The sequence below is a fragment of the Pleurodeles waltl genome, chromosome 8 (genome assembly GCF_031143425.1).
Source record: "Pleurodeles waltl isolate 20211129_DDA chromosome 8, aPleWal1.hap1.20221129, whole genome shotgun sequence".
NCBI lineage: Eukaryota > Metazoa > Chordata > Amphibia > Caudata > Salamandridae > Pleurodeles > Pleurodeles waltl.
In genome coordinates, this window is record NC_090447.1 from 72,841,948 (window position 1) to 72,860,915 (window position 18,968).

Sequence of the window (18,968 nt, forward strand, 5' to 3'; positions counted from 1 at the left end):
AGCAGCGCCATCCACCTACTATATGATTACAGAATGTGACAAGCATGGGACCCAGGAGCACCACATTCTGACATCCCTACTCTTGTCACATGGATCAGTATCAGGTTTAATTAATAGGGTGATATCCCCACACACAATGAATGGGCCATCCCATGAAACCAGTTCTAAGTGTGGAAACTTGGCAGGGGCTCCAACATTGGGCCTAGGGACAACGCAGAGACTCAGCTGTGCTGCCACCTGATTGTTCAACTTGCCTTGAGTCTTTGATATCCAGCCTTCATTCAATGCACCATCAAGTTCTGGTTCATCTTGAACGTTATTAACATACAATCCTGTCACCAAGCTGCTTAAACAGAGTTGTGCCTGAGGCGCCCTATTTAGCGAGAACAGCCACAGATGGACAATCCAAATCCGGCAAAGACATCAGGCCTTTCTGAGGGCCTGAGGGGCCCGAACCCATTAGCATACCTCCCAGCACAATAATCCAGCAAGGCCCGCTCTCCTGCAGCCACCACAAGAGCTGAACGGCAAGTTGATGGAGTGGTCTGCGCTTGCAGCAGATGAGCAGTTGATCCAGACGTCAGCAGTAGGTGGCATATTTTGATTCACATTTAAAAGCCTAATGTAGAAAGCTGCACTGACACATATTTCAAAAGTGTTCATGTTTTCATTTGTATCTGTCACAATTGTGCCCACTTGAGCTAACAATGTGCTAACAAGATCTAAATGATGCCAAAGTATATATTAAGTATTAGAGTAACTGTTAGTAATAAAACAAACTAGGATTTATAATGTTTAATGTGTGATTTATGAGTTTAAATAGAAGTGCACATAAAACTAAATGTATTTCTTTGTCATATCTAACGTGATCCCTTAAAAAGTTTGCCATTTTTTAATGAAATGTTTTATTCTTTCCAATGATATATTATTCATGTTGAAATTGTAAGTTGAATATTATCTGCATTCATTAACAGGTATATTAATGCATTTATATTATTTGTGATAGCATAACTAGGCCTGATTTTTTTTTTATTTGCAGTCATGTAAAAGTGATGAATCATTGTTCTTTCTCTAACATGAATGTTTGCACTAGGTTTCGTTCTCATGAGTAGCAATGTGTCCTTTGTTCAATTATACTGAGACTTGTATCTAAATGACCTTGGTTTTAGAACATTTAGGCCGGTGGACTAAATGTGAAATAAATTGCTTCTATTGACGTGGTTTCACATGAGAAGAAGGCGAGTCCATTCTATACTCTGGGAAAGAATTCGTATTGTTGCAACTGGCATAAAAATTGTAGTTGTTGGATTCACACGAGAAATCAGAACTTTTTTATTTTTTTTTATTTACGGATTGGACTTTGTACGTTTCAGTCAGACTTCTTCTTTGCATTCAATCTGTTAGTTGTCCTCGAGAAATTTTCTTTGTGCAGCTCGTGTTCTGTACTTCCCCTGTTGGTGCTTCTAAAGGACTTTGTTGGTGATCTACATGCTTTGCTGATGAAGAATCCTTGAACACTGACCTTAGGAGAGGTATATCTCCCTGTTGATGCATTTCCTCTGACATGTCCTTTTTCCTAGGATAGAAGGTAGCATGCAGATACTCGCCTATTTTTCTAGTTTGTTTCTTTTACCCTGAGATAGAATGTTTTTTAAATTAATTTTTGTCTCTTTTGTCTTTTGCCCACGTATGTTAGTCAATTCCCACATATGCATGTCCTAATTTTCTTAGTTGTATGGATAACCTATGTCCAACCCTGATTTGTGAGCTCTGTTTAATTTGATTTGCCAAATACTAACACAGTCTGATTTGAGATATGTTTCTTTAACTCAAATAATCTCTTTAATGATATGTATTCTTCTTCTTGAATGTTTAATTGTGTTGATGCTACTTAGATTAAACTTGTTTTGCTGTTTTGGGGAACCAATCATGGTGATTGATTGGAGTTTTCCTTCCATGGCCACATTGGTCATGGTGTTTAAATTTGTTGAGTGGGTTTGAATGATTGTGTATGTTTAACCACACTCCTTACTGGGTCAAAAGATCCCTCGACCTCAGTGAAGCGTTTTGATTCCTGTGAAGGATGAGAAAATGCATTAATACTATCCTTGCTCCCACACAGCTCGTCTTCACCATTCCATTTTGCTGCATGCAGCCAGCCTGACTCACATCCTGCCATCTGGATCCAAGAGCTGGGCCGCAACCAAACACATAGGGTTCTATACATAATCTACAATTTGTAGAATGTTATTAGTATTATAATACTACTACTCATGTGCTACAAAATGCTATTCAGTAACCTACACGAGAAGGTCCCCCCTCTGCCTCTCCTATCTTTTATGTGCAGAGAGCTCCACCCCAACTGTGGCGATCTCTGCACATGTACGCCTCCACTTTAGTAGTAAATGTGGGGGAGGGCAAGGGAGGTGATTGGAAATGAGTAATAATTACTACAATATGGAAGTGGTTTAGAGAAGACTAAAGACAGGTTTAGCGAAGGCTTTAGGGAGGAACATGCACCCGCCCACAAAAGTCGAAGTCCATTTCTGTGCATAAACTGCCAAAATAACCTAAAACACTAGTATTTGTACTCCAGCTCAGACCTCAAGTAACTCCAGCTCCACATAAGGCCACCCACTGGCACTGTAATACCCTCTTATTAGAAAATAAAGGCAGCAGGGACTTGAAATAAAACCCACTTTCAAATAATCTTAAAATAAATTTCGACCTTTTAAATATGTAAATATATAGATTTAGGTTAATATTAAAAAAGTACATATAAATAAAAAGTAAATATTATTTTATTTGTAAATATTATTTACTTTAAAAAACAATTACAATAATTTACATGAATTCAATACATACATTTTAATTATTTTTATTGTATAATAAATAAATATAAATATTTGACTCAAGGTGGGATTTTTCATAAAGCTTTAAAAACCAATTTGAATTTAATTTAATATATTCAAATGAATTAGATATTAAATTCAACATTCAGTTGAGAATCCAGTAGCATTTATTTAGTTTGTTCCATATTTGAAACAAATATATGACATTAATTTACATTAATAATCAATTTTATAATATTTTCTTTTATTTTTAACTTTAATAAACTTTTTGCATATTTCCTTAAACTTTACCATACTGTGATCTCCACCCCAGTGGTGGAGGTCATCGCCTATGTGTGAAAAATTTCTGGCAGTAGCTTTACACTCATAAATTTGACTCCAAACCCTGTTTCAAGGGCTGGGAACATGTAAGCCTACACTTTTGAGTAACTTCACACGTGTACGTGGTTAGTAGCAAAAATAACCAAAAGAAGTTGAGTTACTTAACAAAACCCCATTTGCCTCCACTAGCTGGCCGGTGCCATCTTCAAAGCCAGCATCACCAATTATGAAGCCATCATAACAAGCAGCCCTGCGTATCTTGCAGGCAAATCACTATCTCTGCTGGCTCTTGACACACCCACTGTCAGGACGCCATTAGACTACAGACTAAGAAGTGGAAAAAAGATGAAAAAAACACAATGCAGCAGGCCTTTTCCATCTATGCAACAGCATGAGGAACAACAGCCCCATATGCATCAGGACTGTCCTGACGCTGTTCCAATTTATGGAAGAGTTGAAGACCCACCTCTTTAAAGAACACTACTTCACTATGCATTAACCGTCTTGGACCCAGCTACCTCTCCCAGCACCTGTTGACTTCATGCTTCTCTTAAACTGTGTACAACGCTCAGCAGCCCTTTTGCCACGTTCAAACTATAGAAATACCAAATATGCATAGATATCAAGGCAAAAATCTCCTGAATTATTGACTGGCACTGGGCCATCAATGACAATGAAAGTCAAAGGAAAGGGTATAAGGTGCGAACAGTGAACATGTGGTGGGAGGGAAGTGAGTGATGAAGGCAGCCACAGCCAGACCCACCTGCCACCCAGATCATGTGGAAGGAGTTCTGCCAGATGGTCTGGTTCCTGCCAGCATAGATGTCATGCCTGCTCTCCATGATCAGAGACTCAACCAAGAGGAAGATGAGGAACCAGAGGTAGGAAGCCGAGTGGAGGAGAAACTTCAGCACAGGGATTTTCAGCATCTTTCCAGGCTGGGTGTGACAAAAGCAGACACAGAAAAATCACATCATGACTGTTAGTTAGTTTGTGCCAGCCATATTAAAATACAAAAGTGCAAGAAAGATACAATGTAGAAAAACAATCTACAATTTTACCATTCAGCATCAATAGTAACAGTAAAATATTCCACATATAAGCATATCATTATCATATCAAGGCTAAATCGTGTTAGGGAACAAAATGCATCATCATCCAAAAATGATAATAATACTTTGTAATAAATTATAATACTTTATTTGATTGTAACTTTACCTGAAGATGAATTGATTTTAATTTTACAGTTGAAAAAACAATAAATCATAATACAAACATAAATGCAAAACTCACAAGGGCCGAGATAAACACACACATATCTATGTTATTGTTTTCTGGGTTATCATCAGGAGGAACGTGGAGGAAAGATCTTCAATCCTGCAGGTACATTTACAGTTTAAAAACTCCCCGGCCTCAAATGAAGCAGAATTATGATGGTCTTTTTTTAGGTCTGGGCTCTAGGCGACACGCACATGTTGTCTCAAACCGAGACATGCTGTATCTACATTGTGGGCTTCAGCCCGCCCATAGCCTTCCCATTTGCTCGCTCCATTTTGTAGTATCCCCATTCATCAAGGGCATGCATACGTCATGCCTTTTCCGCTGTTTAGCCTCCCCCCCCAAGAGCACCGGCCAGCTACTGTTTACTTACGCCGCTGCCGTTTTTTAGCCATTGTTTCGGACGACTTTTTTATTTTGATTACAATGGGTGACTGGTCCCACCACACATTAAGAGCGCTATTGTTCCAATTGTTCGTTTATTTTGGTCTGAATGGGGACCGGTCCTACCACACATTAGGAATGCTATTTTTCCTGTTGTTCATTTATTTTGTCTAAATGGGTGACCAGTCCCAACACACATTAGGAGCGCTATTGATCCTATTACTCGGTTTGTTTCATATGGCTGTTTTGTTTTCCATGTAGGCTTGGATGTTTAACATTGCCACTTATGTTTTATGAGCTGTGCCATTGAGTCTTTGAGATTGGAAACATGTTAAAGCAACAGTGTTTGCTAAAGGAAAGCTGTGTTTTAGTTCCTGTTGCTCGGTTTGTTTCATTTGGCTGCTTTCTTTTCTGTCTAGGCTTGGAAGTTTAAGATTGCCGTTTGTTTTTTATGAGCTGCACCATTGAGCCTGCCCTCTGTTTGTGCCTCTCTGTCTATTTTCAGCTTGCTTTTTTCCCTCTGTTTGTGCCTTTCTGCTCATTTTGTGCCCTCTGTTTCTGCCTTTCTGCTCATTCCTTGCCCTCTGTTTGTGCCTCTCTGCTCCTTTCTTGCCTTTGGTTTGTGCCTTTCTGCTTGTTTCTTGCCCCCTGTTTGTGCCTCTCTGACCGTTTTCTGCTCTTTTCTTGCCCTCTTTGCATCCCTGCATGTTTCTTTTCCTCTATTTGTGCCTCTCTGGCTGTTTTCTACTCATTTCTTGCCCTGTTTTTGCCTTTCTGCTTGTTTGTTTCTTGCCCTCTATTTGTGCCTCTCTGCCTCTTTCTTGCCCTCTGTTTGTGCCTTTCTGCTTATTTCTGGCCCTCTGTTTGTGTCGTTCTGCTAATTTCTTGACCTCTGTTACTGCCTTTCTGCTCATTTCTTGCCCACTGTGCCGTCCTGTTCATTTCTTGCCCTCTGTGCCTCTCTGCCTGTTTCCTGCCCTCTCTTTGTTCTTCTCTGCCTATTTCCTGCCCTCTGTTTCTGCCCCTCTGACCATTTTCTGCTTGTTTCTTGCCCTCTGTTTGTTCCTTTCTGCTAGTTTCTTGCCCTCTGTTTTTGCTCCTCTGCCGTCTTCTGCTTGTTTCTTGCTATCGGTTTCTGCTTTTCTGCTCATTTTTTTCCCTCTGTTTGTGCCTATCTGCCCATTTCTTGCCCTCTCTTTTGCCTCTGCTCGTTTCCTGCCCTCTGTTTGTGCCTCTCTTCCAGTTTCTTGCCCTCTGTTTGTGCCTCTCTTCCCATTTTCTGCTTGTTTCTTGCCCTCTGTTTGTGCCTCTCTGTCCGTTTCTTGCCCTTGATTTGTGCCTTTCTGCCTGTTTCCTTCCTTCTGTGTCTGCCTCTCTGCCTGTTTCTTGCCCTCTGTTTGTGCCTTTCTGCCCATTTCTTGCCCTCGATTTGTGTCTCTCTGCTTGCTCATTTCTTGCCCTCTGTTTGTGCCTCTCTGGCCATTTCTTGCTCTCTGTTGGTGCCTTTCTGCTCATTTCTAGCCCTCTGTTTGTGCCTTTCTGCTAGTTTCTTGCCCTCTGCTTATGCCTTTCTGCTCATTTCTTGCCCTCCGCTTCTGCCTTTCTGCCTATTTCCTGCCCTCTGTCTCTGCCTTTCTGCTCGTTTCTTGTCCTCTGTTTCTGCATTTCTGCTCGTTTCTTGCCCTCTGTTTCTGCCTCTCTGCCCGTTTCTTGCCCTGTGTCTCTATGCCCGTTTCTTGCCTTCTGTTTGTGCCTCTCTGCTTGCTCATTTCTTGCCCTCTGTTTCTGCCTTTCTGCCCATTTATTGCCCTCGATTTGTGCCTCTATGCCTGTTTCTTGCCCTTCGTTTTGTGCCTATCTGCTTGCTCATTTCTAGCCATCTGTTTGTGGCTCTCTTCCTTTTTTCTGCTTGTTTCTTGCCCTCTGCTTCTGCCTTTCTGCTATATTTCTTGCACTCTGTTTCTGCCTATCTGCTCGTTTCTTGCCCTCTGTTTCTGCCTCTCTGCCTGTTTATTGCCCTAGATTTGTGCCTGTCTGCCTGTTTCTTGCCCTCTGTTTGTGCCTCTCTGACAGTTACTTGCCCTCTGTTTGTGCCTCTCTGCCCAATTCGTACACTCTTTTTGGGCATCTCTGCCTGTTTTCTGCTCGTTTCTTGCCCTCTGTTTGTGCCTCTCTGCTCATTTCTTGCCCTCGATTTGTGCCTCTCTGCCTTTTTCTTGCCCTCTGTTTCTGCCTCTCTGCCCATTTTCTGCTTGTTTTTGCCATCTGTTTTTGCCTTTCTGCTCGTTGCTTGCCCTCTGTTTGTGCCTCTCTGCCTGTTTCTTGCCCTCTATTTGTTCCTCTCTTCCAGTTTCTTGCCCTCTGTTTGTGCCTCTCCCCATTTTCTGGTTGTTTATTGCCCTCTGTTTGTGCTTCTTTGTCCGTTTCTTGCCCTTGATTTGTGCCTTTCTACCGGTTTCTTGCCTTCTGTTTCTGCCACTCTTCCCATTTCTTGCCCTTAGTTTGTGCCTTTCTGCCCATTTCTTGCACACAATTTGGGCCCCTCTGCCCGTTTCTTGCCCTCTGTTTGTGCCTCTCTGCTTGCCCATTTCTTGCCCTCTGTGCCTCTATGGTCGTTTATTGCCCTCTGTTGGTGCCTTTCTGCTCGTTGCTTGCCCTCTGTGCCTTTCTGCTCATTTCTTGCCCTCTGATTGTGCCTCTCTTCCTACTTTCTGCTCGCTTCTTGCCCTCTGTTTCTGCCTTTCTGCTCATTTCTTGCACTCTGTTTCTGCCTCTCTTCCAGTTTCTCGCCCTCTGTTTCTGTCTCTCTTCCCATTTTCTGCTTGTTTCTTGCTGTTTGTGCTTCTCTGTCCATTTCTTGCCCTTGATGTGTGTGTCTCTCTGCCTGTTTCTTGCCTTCTGTTTCTGCCTCTCTGCCCATTTCTTGCCCCCTTTTTGTGCCTTTGTGCCCATTTCTTGCCCTCGATTTGGGCTTCTCTGCCCGTTTCTTGCCCTCTGTGCCTCTCTGCTTGCTCATTTCTTGCCCTCTGTTTGTGCCTTTTTTGCTCATTTCTAGCCCTCTGTTTGTTCCTCTCTTCCTTTTTTCTGCTCGCTTCTTGCCCTCTGTTTGTGCCTTTCTGCTAATTTTTTGTACTGTTTCTGCCTATCTGCTCGTTTCTTGCCCTCTGTTTTTGCCTCTCTGCCCATTTATTGCCATAGATTTGTGCCTGTCTGCCTGTTTCTTGCGCTCTGTTTGTGCGTCTCTGACAGTTACTTGCCCTCTGTTTGTGCCTCTCTGCCCGTTTCTGACCCTCTGTTTGTGCATCTCTGCCTGTTTTCTGCTTGTATCGTGCCCTCCGTTTGTGCCTCTCTGCTCATTTCTTGCTTGTTTTTGCCATCTGTTTCACTTTTCTGCTCATTACTTGCCCTATGTTTGTACCTCTCTGTCTGTTTCTTCCCCCCTTTGTGCCACTCTGCCTGTTTCTCCCCCTCTCTTTGTGCATCTGCGCCTGTTTTCTGTTAGTTTTTTGCCCTCTCTTTGTGCCTCTCTGCCCATTTTCTGCTTGTTTCTTGCCCTCTGTTGGTGCCTTTCTGCTCATTTCTTTCACTGTTTGCGCTTTTCAACTCATTTCTTGCTCTCTGTTTGTGCCTCTCTGGCCGTTTCTTACCCTCGACTTGAGCCTCTCTGCCTGTTACAAGCCCTCTGTTTATGCCTCTCTGCCCGTCTGTCGCCCTCTAATAGTGCCTCTCTGCCAGTGCTCTGCTTGTTTCTTGCCCTCTATTTCTGGGCTGCCGGTTTCTCACACTGGCACTTGCCCTGCCATTCACCACCCCAACAGCACCCCTGTTCACCACCCCAACCCCATTGCCAAAGGCAATAGGTCAAGTTTTGCCTTTGCCAATGATTGTTAGTAATTGTGTACTACCTGGTGGCAGCGCGAGCAACAGCTGCTTTACCCAGTCTTACTAAAGAACCAGACTTGTTTCAAACATACATGCAAGGAACTGTGGGGGTAGTTTAGTCACTAAGATTGGGGGGGTGAGCCTCAGATTTTCCGACAATCAGGCTGGCATATAATGTTTAAATAAATTATAAGACAGATGGGGTGCATGAGAGGGGCGTATGGGGCAGTGGAAAGGGAGAGGAATGTGGATTGGTAGGAGTAGTAAGAGAGAAAACACAATATTTTGTAAAATAACCAATATGTTTGAGGACTTTAAAAAACTAGGATGGAGCATATGTGCGTTTTTGTCTGGGTGTATGTAAAAAAATCATGCTGAAAGCACCAGTACCCAACTATTCATCAAAAAAGAAATTTATTAGGAGGGTGTAATACTTCAAACACTCCCCCCACCGCCCCTTTTGAAGCTACGCCTCTGACAGTGAATACAGAAGCAAATAATTGTCTATCTTTCAGTAGAGAATTAATTTAGCCAAAGCCACATTTTGACTTTCTATAGAGTAGGGATACTCAGTCAGTCTCCTTCACCCATCATCCAAGAGCTGACCAAACAAGAATGTGTTCTGTTTAGGTATGAACTGTAGACAACTCAAGTCTGATCAAATACAAAAATCCCATATGACCTGTATACTTTTTAGGAAAGCTCTGAGTGCTGAATGGCCTGACCACCAACAATATTCAATATATATATATATTGAATTAATTGTTTTATTATTTAAATTTTATTCAACTTAATGGGTATAACCTACCATGCTGTGCAAACATTATTTACAAAAAATTCCATGTGTTCTTCCGATTCAGCAAGACCCCATTAGTAGAGAAAATACCAAAGGATTCATTTATGCATTTTCAAGTACATTCACAGAAAAAGATTTTGCAGAAGCATATCGGTTGTATCTCCAATGGTGATTTTTACAAACCCATATCGCGCTCCACTTTCTTGTTCATGCACACAACACACACTTCCTCTCATTTAGTCCACACATTCGCATTCCAACCACATCTAACATACACTACAGATTACAATTGGAAAAAAGGGTCTCGATTTCTGCTGTTGTGGTGTTGTGGGCTGAGATGTCCCAGTAAAAGCAGTCAACGTTTGTTTCGGTGGATAAAGACTAGTGATAATCCACCTTCTTCAGGACCAAGCAACATAAACCATGTATTGAGGTGGGCCAAAAAGGGAGAGAGCTGCCCCTCACATGGTGGTCATATCCCACTCTTCGTGTACCTTTAAATGGGTTATACAGATTTTTTAGACACTAAAAGTGGGTGTCCTGCTGTATAGATTGTAGTAGAATATGGACTGTGAATGATCTTCTCCTAGTGCCATATGTCCACATCTTGCTGCTTTTTCCAAAGCATATGTGCTACCTACAGTCAAGAAAAGTTCACAATAAAAATCTTGATTTTTTTGTTTACATCTGCCCCAGTGTAATCTATACCACTGCTGTATGCACCACTTTACTCTATGCAACTGCACTCTTCAACACTCTACTCTGCAAGACTGCACTCTCAGCCACTGAACTCTCCACCACTCTCGTCTGTGACACTCTACTCTGCTCCACTGCAGTCTATGCCACTGCACTCTATGGCACTGTCCCACTCTACTCTAAACCACTTTATGACTTTGCACTCTACGCCACTCTCAGCTGCTGTGCACCACTGCACTCTTTGCCACTACGGTCTATGACACATTACTCTACACCTCTGTAATATACTCTGCACCACTGTATTCTATGCCAATACACTCTACTTCACTATGCACCACTGCACTCTTTGCCACTGCATTCCACACCACTCCAGTCTAGGCCACTTTACTCCGCACCCCTCCACTCCATGCCAATGCACTTCATGCCTCCACCATAAGCCACTCCACTCTACCCAGCGGCACTTTATGCCACTTCACTCTACTCTGAAACAATCTACTCTACATCACTGCACTCTATGCCACTCTATTCTATGCTGTGCCACTCTACACCACACCACACCACGCCACTGTGCTCTAAGCCAGTCTACTCTAAACTACTGCACTCAACCCAATGTACTCTAAACAATGTATTCTACACAACTTTACTCAAAACCAATGCACTGTACGCCACTGCACTCAAGTGCCAACTACTCTGTACCGCTGCACTTTACCCACTGCACACTACGCCACTCTACACCACTGAGCTCTACGTCACTCCACTCTAGGCTACTCTATTCTTCTCTGCACCTGTACTGTATGCCGCTGCTCTCTACAGCACCCTACACCACTACAATCTATGCCGATGCACTCTACACCAATGCACTCTAAATCACTCTCCTCTGCAAGAGGGCACTCCCTGCCACTGAACTCTACACTACTCCACACCACTGTACTCTTCGTCATTGCACTTTACTCTGCACCACTCATTTGCACACCAGTGCACTCTACGCCACTACGCTCTAAACCACTGTAATTTACTCTGCACCACTACACTCTATGCAACTCTGCACTACACCTCTGCACTCTATCCTGCACCACTCTGTTTTACCCTGCACAACTTTACTCTACTCTGAAACAATCCACTCTACGCCACTGCACCCATGTGCCAATCCACTCTACACCATGGCACTCTATGCCACTCCACTCTACTCTACTCTGCACTGCTACTCTATGGCACTCTACTTACTCTACACCACTGCACTTTATGTCAATGCACTCTATACCACTTTAATCAAAACCAGTGCACTCTAAGTCACTGCACTCTAAGCCACTGTACTCTGAGCCACTGCACTCTATGCCAATCTACTCTGCACCACTTTTCGCCACTTCACTGTAGGACACTCTGCTCTATGACTCTCTACTCCATTAAACCCTACTTCACTCAATGACACTCTATTTATGCCACACTATACCACTCCATGCCACTAAACTCTACACTACTCCACTCTACGACGCTCTACGCAACTCCCTTTATGCCACTGCATGCCACTTACTCCACTCTATTGAGTGATTCTTGAAACAGAGGCCGCGCGGCTCCCTCTGCATCTATGTGTGGACGCAGAGTGAGAACATGGCGCGGCCCCTGCTGATCAGAACAGATCACCAGCAATACATGATTACAAGAAGTAGCCACATTTCCTTTTTGATTTTCTGCATAGCAGCCATTTTCAGGGCAGGGGTTGTGCAGACACATCAGCCCTCTCACAGTCCTAGTCTAGGAGACATAGGGCCACATGTACGAACACTTTTTCCCATAGACACAGAATGGGTAAAAACCTTTGCTACATCTGGCCCATACTGACCTTCGATTTTGGCGCAATCCAGTACACGAGGCACAGCAAGGGCATGGTGAGGAAGATGACGCATGAGATTAATATCTTCCAGATGGTGTTACTGCCCCGCCAGCCCGTCAGCTTCCCGCTCCAGATTGATGAGAGCACCTGCTGGCAGATCGGATGAGCTACAAACTAGACACAGAAGAGAAACGTAAACAGAAGAGGCCATCCCTGCAGCCCAGGCCGCCACAATATCTCTGGTCAGAAACACAACACAGTCTTTAAAGAATCTTTCATCAATCACCTACGTCATTATGGACTGTACATCGACCTCCTTTGCATTAATATACCGATCTCCCAACCTGATGAGTCTCCAACGAGGGTGAAGTCAGGTGTTTTAAGGGGTGATTTCACTGACCTCCGGAGATGGACAGCATCTTTTTGGGAATGGGGAATGTGTGCAGAGGAACTGACCCCACTGAAGTCAAGGGGCAGTGTTACCATGCCAGCCTGCTGGAGTAAGGCCCTTGTCATTACATAACAGGTGTATTTGTAGAGCACACGTTCATGCTGAGAGTTACCTTCCATTTGACTTTATCTGGTCCCTTCCAGTTATAGACACCACCAGGACTTTGTTTTTGAGGCTGAAGCTGGGATTGTTTTGTATGGAATGTGTTAAGGGAACCTAAAGAGGACTTCAACAAAAGCAGTTTGTTTATGTAGTAGTGTGTAATCTTATTCACATGATCCATTTTTAGGTCCGAGGTTATCCATGACCTTTTGATTTTACTAAAATTATATATCTGATATGCTTACTTATAAGGGCGTTCAGCCAGTCTGTTCATCCCTCGGTCTGTTGTTGTGTCATTCAAATATTTCTTCCGCTTTTTACATCATAGACCGTGGGGCCATGGGCCAGCCCGCTTCACCCACTGGCTGCTTCATTGTGAATGCAGAATTCTACTCTTTACAAGCAGCACAGCCACACACAAAGTTGTTTACCTCAGTGGAGGGACTGCTATGAAAATGCATCTCTTAGACCAAACAATATTCTTGCTTTTAGACAGTGTTTTTTTAATATTGGTGAAGGCACAGCAGGTCCCCCATCAGTGAAGTTTACAAAAACCTTGACATAACAAAGCAAAGCGTTGACAAAGACAAAAGGCTGGAAGCCAACTCCAAACCAACTGGCTTTGCCAAAGCTTGGATCCACAAATAGATGATTTTTAAATGTTGCAAGCATATTAAGTGTTGGGATGTTATAAAAGGCTATACATAATATTCTTAATTGCATGTATAAAAGCAGTGTGGGATTTATGTTGTAATGGTATAAAAACTGTGCAATAAAACCATCAATGGCACCCAGGGTGAGTCGACTCGCCAGAAATGGAACCAATGACCAAAACATAAAGCACAAATCCCCGCATTGGATGTGCAGGCACATTTCACCGATGGGAACTGATGACAGTGGGGGTTTTGGCCTCTCTGTTACAAATGTAAAACATGCAGTCTAGTTTGATAGCTGTCTCAGGGATGTTTCTTTCTTTGCTATTTCCCAATTCTGTGGCCAATAAATTTTTGGATTTGGGCAGAAGTCGCCGTTCTTCCCAGCTCGCCCTTCCAGTCGTCCCCAAGATCCGGAAAAGCACAGCAGGAGGTGTAGGAAAGTACCATCTTTCTTGGCATGTTACCCCCAATTTCTGCCTGTTTGTCAGTGTGTTTTGCCTGTCTCGCTGGGATCCTGCTAGCCAGGACCCCAGTGCGCATAGTTTGTGGCCTACATGTGTTGTCAGTATGCTTGACTGTGTCACTGAAGTTCTGCTAACCAGAACGCCAGTGCTTATGCTCTCTCTACTTACCAAATTTGTCACTACACTTTAGTGACTGCATATTCCAATTCTGATTGGCACACTGGACCCCCCTTATAAGTCTCTAGTATATGGTACCTATGTACCCAGGGCATTGGGGTTCCAGGAGACCCTTATGGGCTGCAGCATTTCTTTTGCCACCCATAAGAGGCTCATACAAACCTTTCATCAGGACTGCAACTCCATCCTGAGTGAAATAGTACACACACTATTTCACAGCCATTTTTCACTGCACCAGGTAACTTATAAGTCACCTATATGTCTAACCTTCATTTACTGAAGGCTAGCTACAAAGTTACTGTGTGTGAGGGCACTCTTGCACTAGCAAAGGTGCCCCCACGTTGTCCAGGGCCAATTCCCCGGACTTCGTGAGTGCGGGGAATCCATTGTAAGCGTGCACTACATATATGTAGCTTCACAATGGTAACTCTGAATATGGCCATGTGAGGTGTCTAAGATCATGGAATTGACCCCCAATCAAAATTTGGTATTCAGGGCCAATCCCATGCAACCTGGGGCCTCCACCATGGACCCCCAGCACTGCCACACCAGCTCTCTGAGGTTTCCACTGCAGCCCAAGCTGCTGCCACCTCACAGACAGGTTTCTGCCCTCCTGGGGATTGAGCAGCTCAATCCCAGGAAGGCAGAACAATGTATTTCCTTTGGGAGGATAGTGTTACACCCTCTCCCATTGGAAATAGGTGTTACAGGCATGGGAGGGGTATCCTCCCAGAGCCTCTGGAAATGCTTTGAAGGGCACAAATGGTGCCCTCCTTGCATAATCCAGTCTACACCGGTTCAGGGACCCACAGTCCCTGATCTGGCGTTAAACTGGACAAAGGAAAGGAGAGGGACCACTCCCCTGTCCATCACCACCCCAGCGGTGGTGCCCAGAGCTCCTCCTGAGTGTCCCTGGCATTAGCCATCTTGGATTCCAAGGTGTGGGGGCCCTCTGGAGACCTCTGAGTGGCTGGTGCCAGCAGGTGACGTCAGAGACCCCTCCTGATAGGTGCATACCTGGGTAGGTAGCCAATCCCCCTCTCAGGGCTATTTAGGGTCTCTCCTCTGGGTGTTTCCTCAGATTCGGTTTGCAAGATTCCTCCAGGACTCCTCTGCATCCTCTGCTTCAGCTTCTGACCGTCGGATCAACCACAAACTGCTCCAGGAACCCCTGTAACTGCAACAAAGTATCCAGGACGACTCTTGTGACCTGCAACTTCAGCTCCAGCCAGCATTTACAACAGTTTCCAAGGTGTGCACGCTCACCCTGCACCAGGAGAACTGAAGAAATCTCCTGTGGAGTGACGGAGTCACTTCCCTGCTTTTGCAGGCACCCTTCTGCGATGACAACCGGTACTCTGGGACTCTTCTCCTGATGACGAGCATGCTTCCTAGAACACAGGTGGTGGACCAAAGTGACCCAAACTGTCCAAAGGTCCAGCTGTCCAAATTTGGTGGAGGTAAGAGCTTGCCTCCCCGTGCTGCGACAGTACCCCTGTGCACCACGTCATCTGGAGCTCCTTAGGCTTCTGTGCACTTCTACCAAAAGTTCTTCATACCCAGCGTAGCCCGGGTCCCCAGCATTCTATGCTGCGACGCACAGCTCCCTGAGTTGTTTACCGGCGGCGTGGGACCTTCCAGTGTAGCCGTGCGACAACCGCACTTTGTAACTTCTTTGTCCCCATGTTCTGGGACTCCCGTGGGTGCTACCTGGTCTTCTGAGGGCTCTCTGAAGTGCTGATAGCCCCCTCTGTCTCCTCAGTCTGAGCTGAGACCCCCAGGTCCCTTCGGGGTCCAGGCAGCTCCTTTTTGACACAAACCGCGTACTTGCTTGAACCAAGGTTTGTTGGCGGAATCCAGCGATGCAAACAGCCTGCATCCAACAACTTGATGTGGGACATCTCCTGCACCATGCAGGAACCCACAGCCATCTTCTTTGGTGCTCTTATGTACTTTTCTTCTGACCGGAGAATCCACTTTTGCACCTTCTTCTAGGTTGGCAAGGGGCTCCTGTCATTCCTGGACTCCTCTTCGACTTCTGGACTTGGTCTCCTCTCTCCACAGGTCTTCAGGTCCAGGAATCCATCGTTTGTTGCTTGCAGTCTTGCTTGGTTCTTGCAAAATTCTTTATCACGACTTGTAGTGTGTCCTGAGAAAACTTGTTGTACTTTACTCCTGCTTTCTTGGGCTCTGGGGTGGGGTATTTTACTTACCTTTGGTGTTTTCCTACACTCCCAGCACCCTTCTACACACTTCACTTGCCTAGGGGGGAATTTGACATTCGCATTCCACTATTTTAGTATATGGTTTGTGTTGCCCCTAGGCCCATTGTATTCTATTGTATTTCCTACTGTTTGCACTATTCTATGACTGTTTACTTACCTGATTTTGGTTACTAGTGTATATATTGTGTATAATACTTACCTCCAGAAGGAGTATTGCCTCCAAGATATATTTGGCCATAAATTACCTTTATTTTTGGTAACACTGAGTATTGTCTTTTATTGTGTATAAGTACTGTGTAACTATAGTGTTATTGCAGGAGCTTTTCTTGTCTCCTAGTTGAGCCTAAACTGCTCTGCTACAGCTACCTCTAGACAGCCTAAGCTACTAGAACACTGACTACAATTTACTAATAAGGGACAACTGGACCTGGTGTTAGGTGTAAGGACCTTAGGTACCCACTACAAACCAGGCCAGCCTCCGACAGGAGGAAGATCCGTTCCTACCTCGCAGCCCGGACATGGAACTCGCTACCTCTCAAGCTCAGGCAGACGCATCACTGAAGCAGTTCAGGAAGGACCTCAAGACCTGGTTCTTCACCTGAGCAGCACACACACAAACAGCGCCTTGAGACGCTATGGGTGATTAGCCGCAATTTACAAAGCTCTGATTGACTGATTGATTGATTGAGTGATATGGAAATCCAATCGCCCAAAGAATGACTCATGGATAGTTAACAGGCTGAAGTGGTATAGACACCATTTTTGTAAAACTCTCACTCACAGACACCCCCCACACACACACAGACACACACACACACAGACATACAGACACACAAACATATATGCCATGTTTCATGACATCATTGATAAAATCACTGATGACATCTAAAACAACATCACTGAGGACAACATTGTGCATGAACCCCTTGCTTTAACTCTCTTTCCCCTTCCTCTTGCATCTTCTGCCCAGCTCCCTTTCTTTCTCTTTCTCTTTCTCTTTCATTCTCTGTCACTATCTCCCTCTCACCCTCGCACCATCTCTCTCTGTGTCACTATCCCTCCTCTCTCTCACATCCTCTACCCCTTTCTTCATCTCCCTTTCTCTCTCTCTTTCTGTCCCTCTTTCCCTATCTAACTCCCTTTCATGTTAATTTTCAATAATTGTATCCAAATGCAGCCAGTGTCACTAAAGAACACAATCTCAACTTTCATGTTTTTACTTATGTCAGACAGATTTATTTCTCCGTTTTATGAAACCTGTGCACGTGAAGATGTGGAATATGTGAAGTGCTCTAGATAAGCGTGTGTACTCACTGCCTACGTTTTGACCCAAGCCCTGTGACTTTTTTCCTTTGATGATCTGTCAGTGAACTTAGATTCTCACTTGCTTTGGAGCCTCAGATAATTTAGCACCAACTACAGTCCATGCATAATGTACTTTGTACAACCCATTGACTACCAAAATAACATAACTGCTGGTCACTGTTCATCCTAAGATGGAGTACTATAAGGCACTGTAAGGCCTTTCCATGTACGTCCATTACATGTAAAGTCACACCTTATCTCATCTTGTCAGACTGGGATATTACTATGATGTTACCAAGACACCACAGCCCACATTTACAAGGATTGTCTCTGTTATTGTCCTTTTCTTCTAATTCCAACTGTCCCTGTATAAATAAATTATTTTACCCATATCACTTCAGATGACTACCCTGTTCATATATGATGCTTTATTATAGAGATAAACCACAATGTCTGAAACACATAGACGAATGGAGTTGGGAGTCCTTACCCGTTTCTGGTTGTGGTTCACCGCCAGCCTCAGCCTCACTAGGTTGGGAATGCCTTCTTCAAAAGTTTGGTTGTCCAGCTCATCCTCGTCGCTGTCGTCTCCGCAGTCATTCAGGACAGCGGTAACTTCACTCTGGTTTCGACACATGCCCAACAGCTCAACAGCAAATTCCTGGCACAGGTCTTCTAGACTCAGGTACTCCGGCTTCAAGAGAAAAAACCAGGGACAAGCAAACCAGCAATATGAGTTCTAATGTAAGTCTCCCTTGCGGCAGTGCAGGACTTGTAGAGTCCTTCTCCCTATTATGACATCTAGATCTTCCTCTAATATTGATAAGTTCCCTCCCTAAGAGTCTCGAAGATGAGAACATATGTTATGTTCACTGAGGCAGTGCTTAAACTCACAGGGCCCATTTCACAAAGGTAATGCACACATTTACAAGTTCACTGTTTTTTTGGTTATTCACAAAATCCAGGTCTACATTTGTTCCATAACTGCAACTTACACTTGGAATTTGTAAATAACTAAAAGGTAGAAAACTTACTTAAATAATGTAAATCACTCAAATGTGGATAGCCGTCAGGCCCTTCAATTTGGAGGACACATGCAAGGTAAAGTTGTAGAGTAATTTACACTCAGATTGTATGATTAGCCAAAAAGAAATAAACTCAATAGTGTTAATTACTCAATATTATAAGTTACCTTTGTGACATGTCTAAAGCAACAATAAGTCTGTCTTTCTCCAATGGTTGTACTTCAGCTATTTTCTACATAAATAGGTCTGTATCCCTATTGCATAACTCTATCAGTGTCTGCAACCTATGCCCTCTTAGGGCTAGAAAATTTTAGATTAATTTGCTATCTTTTGCCTAGAAAAGGTACTATTTGCTTGTCCACCTGGAATACCAAAGTTTGTGTTTATTTGCACTATTGCGTTTAGAAAACATCTCATTTTGTGCCATCTTTTTGCTAGAAGAGTTCTCATTTGTTTGCCCTCTTTTGGCTGGGATACGTTTCAGGACGGATTTATCATAGTGTTGTGTCACACTTGTGCTCAG

General features: G+C 43.9%; 1 protein-coding gene across 1 annotated transcript in view; it reads right to left on the bottom strand.

The window, feature by feature from the left end:
• The window catches only part of XNDC1N (XRCC1 N-terminal domain containing 1, N-terminal like), a 305,166-nt gene that overhangs the window by 42,857 nt on the left and 243,341 nt on the right, over window positions 1-18,968 (bottom strand). Inside the window, exons 16-18 of the mRNA XM_069203429.1 lie at window positions 17,911-18,114; window positions 12,050-12,214; window positions 3,937-4,111 (exon numbers count right to left, since the gene is read on the bottom strand). Of these exons, the coding sequence (XP_069059530.1) occupies window positions 3,937-4,111; window positions 12,050-12,214; window positions 17,911-18,114 (544 nt within the window). The remainder of the gene's footprint in view (window positions 1-3,936; window positions 4,112-12,049; window positions 12,215-17,910; window positions 18,115-18,968) is intronic.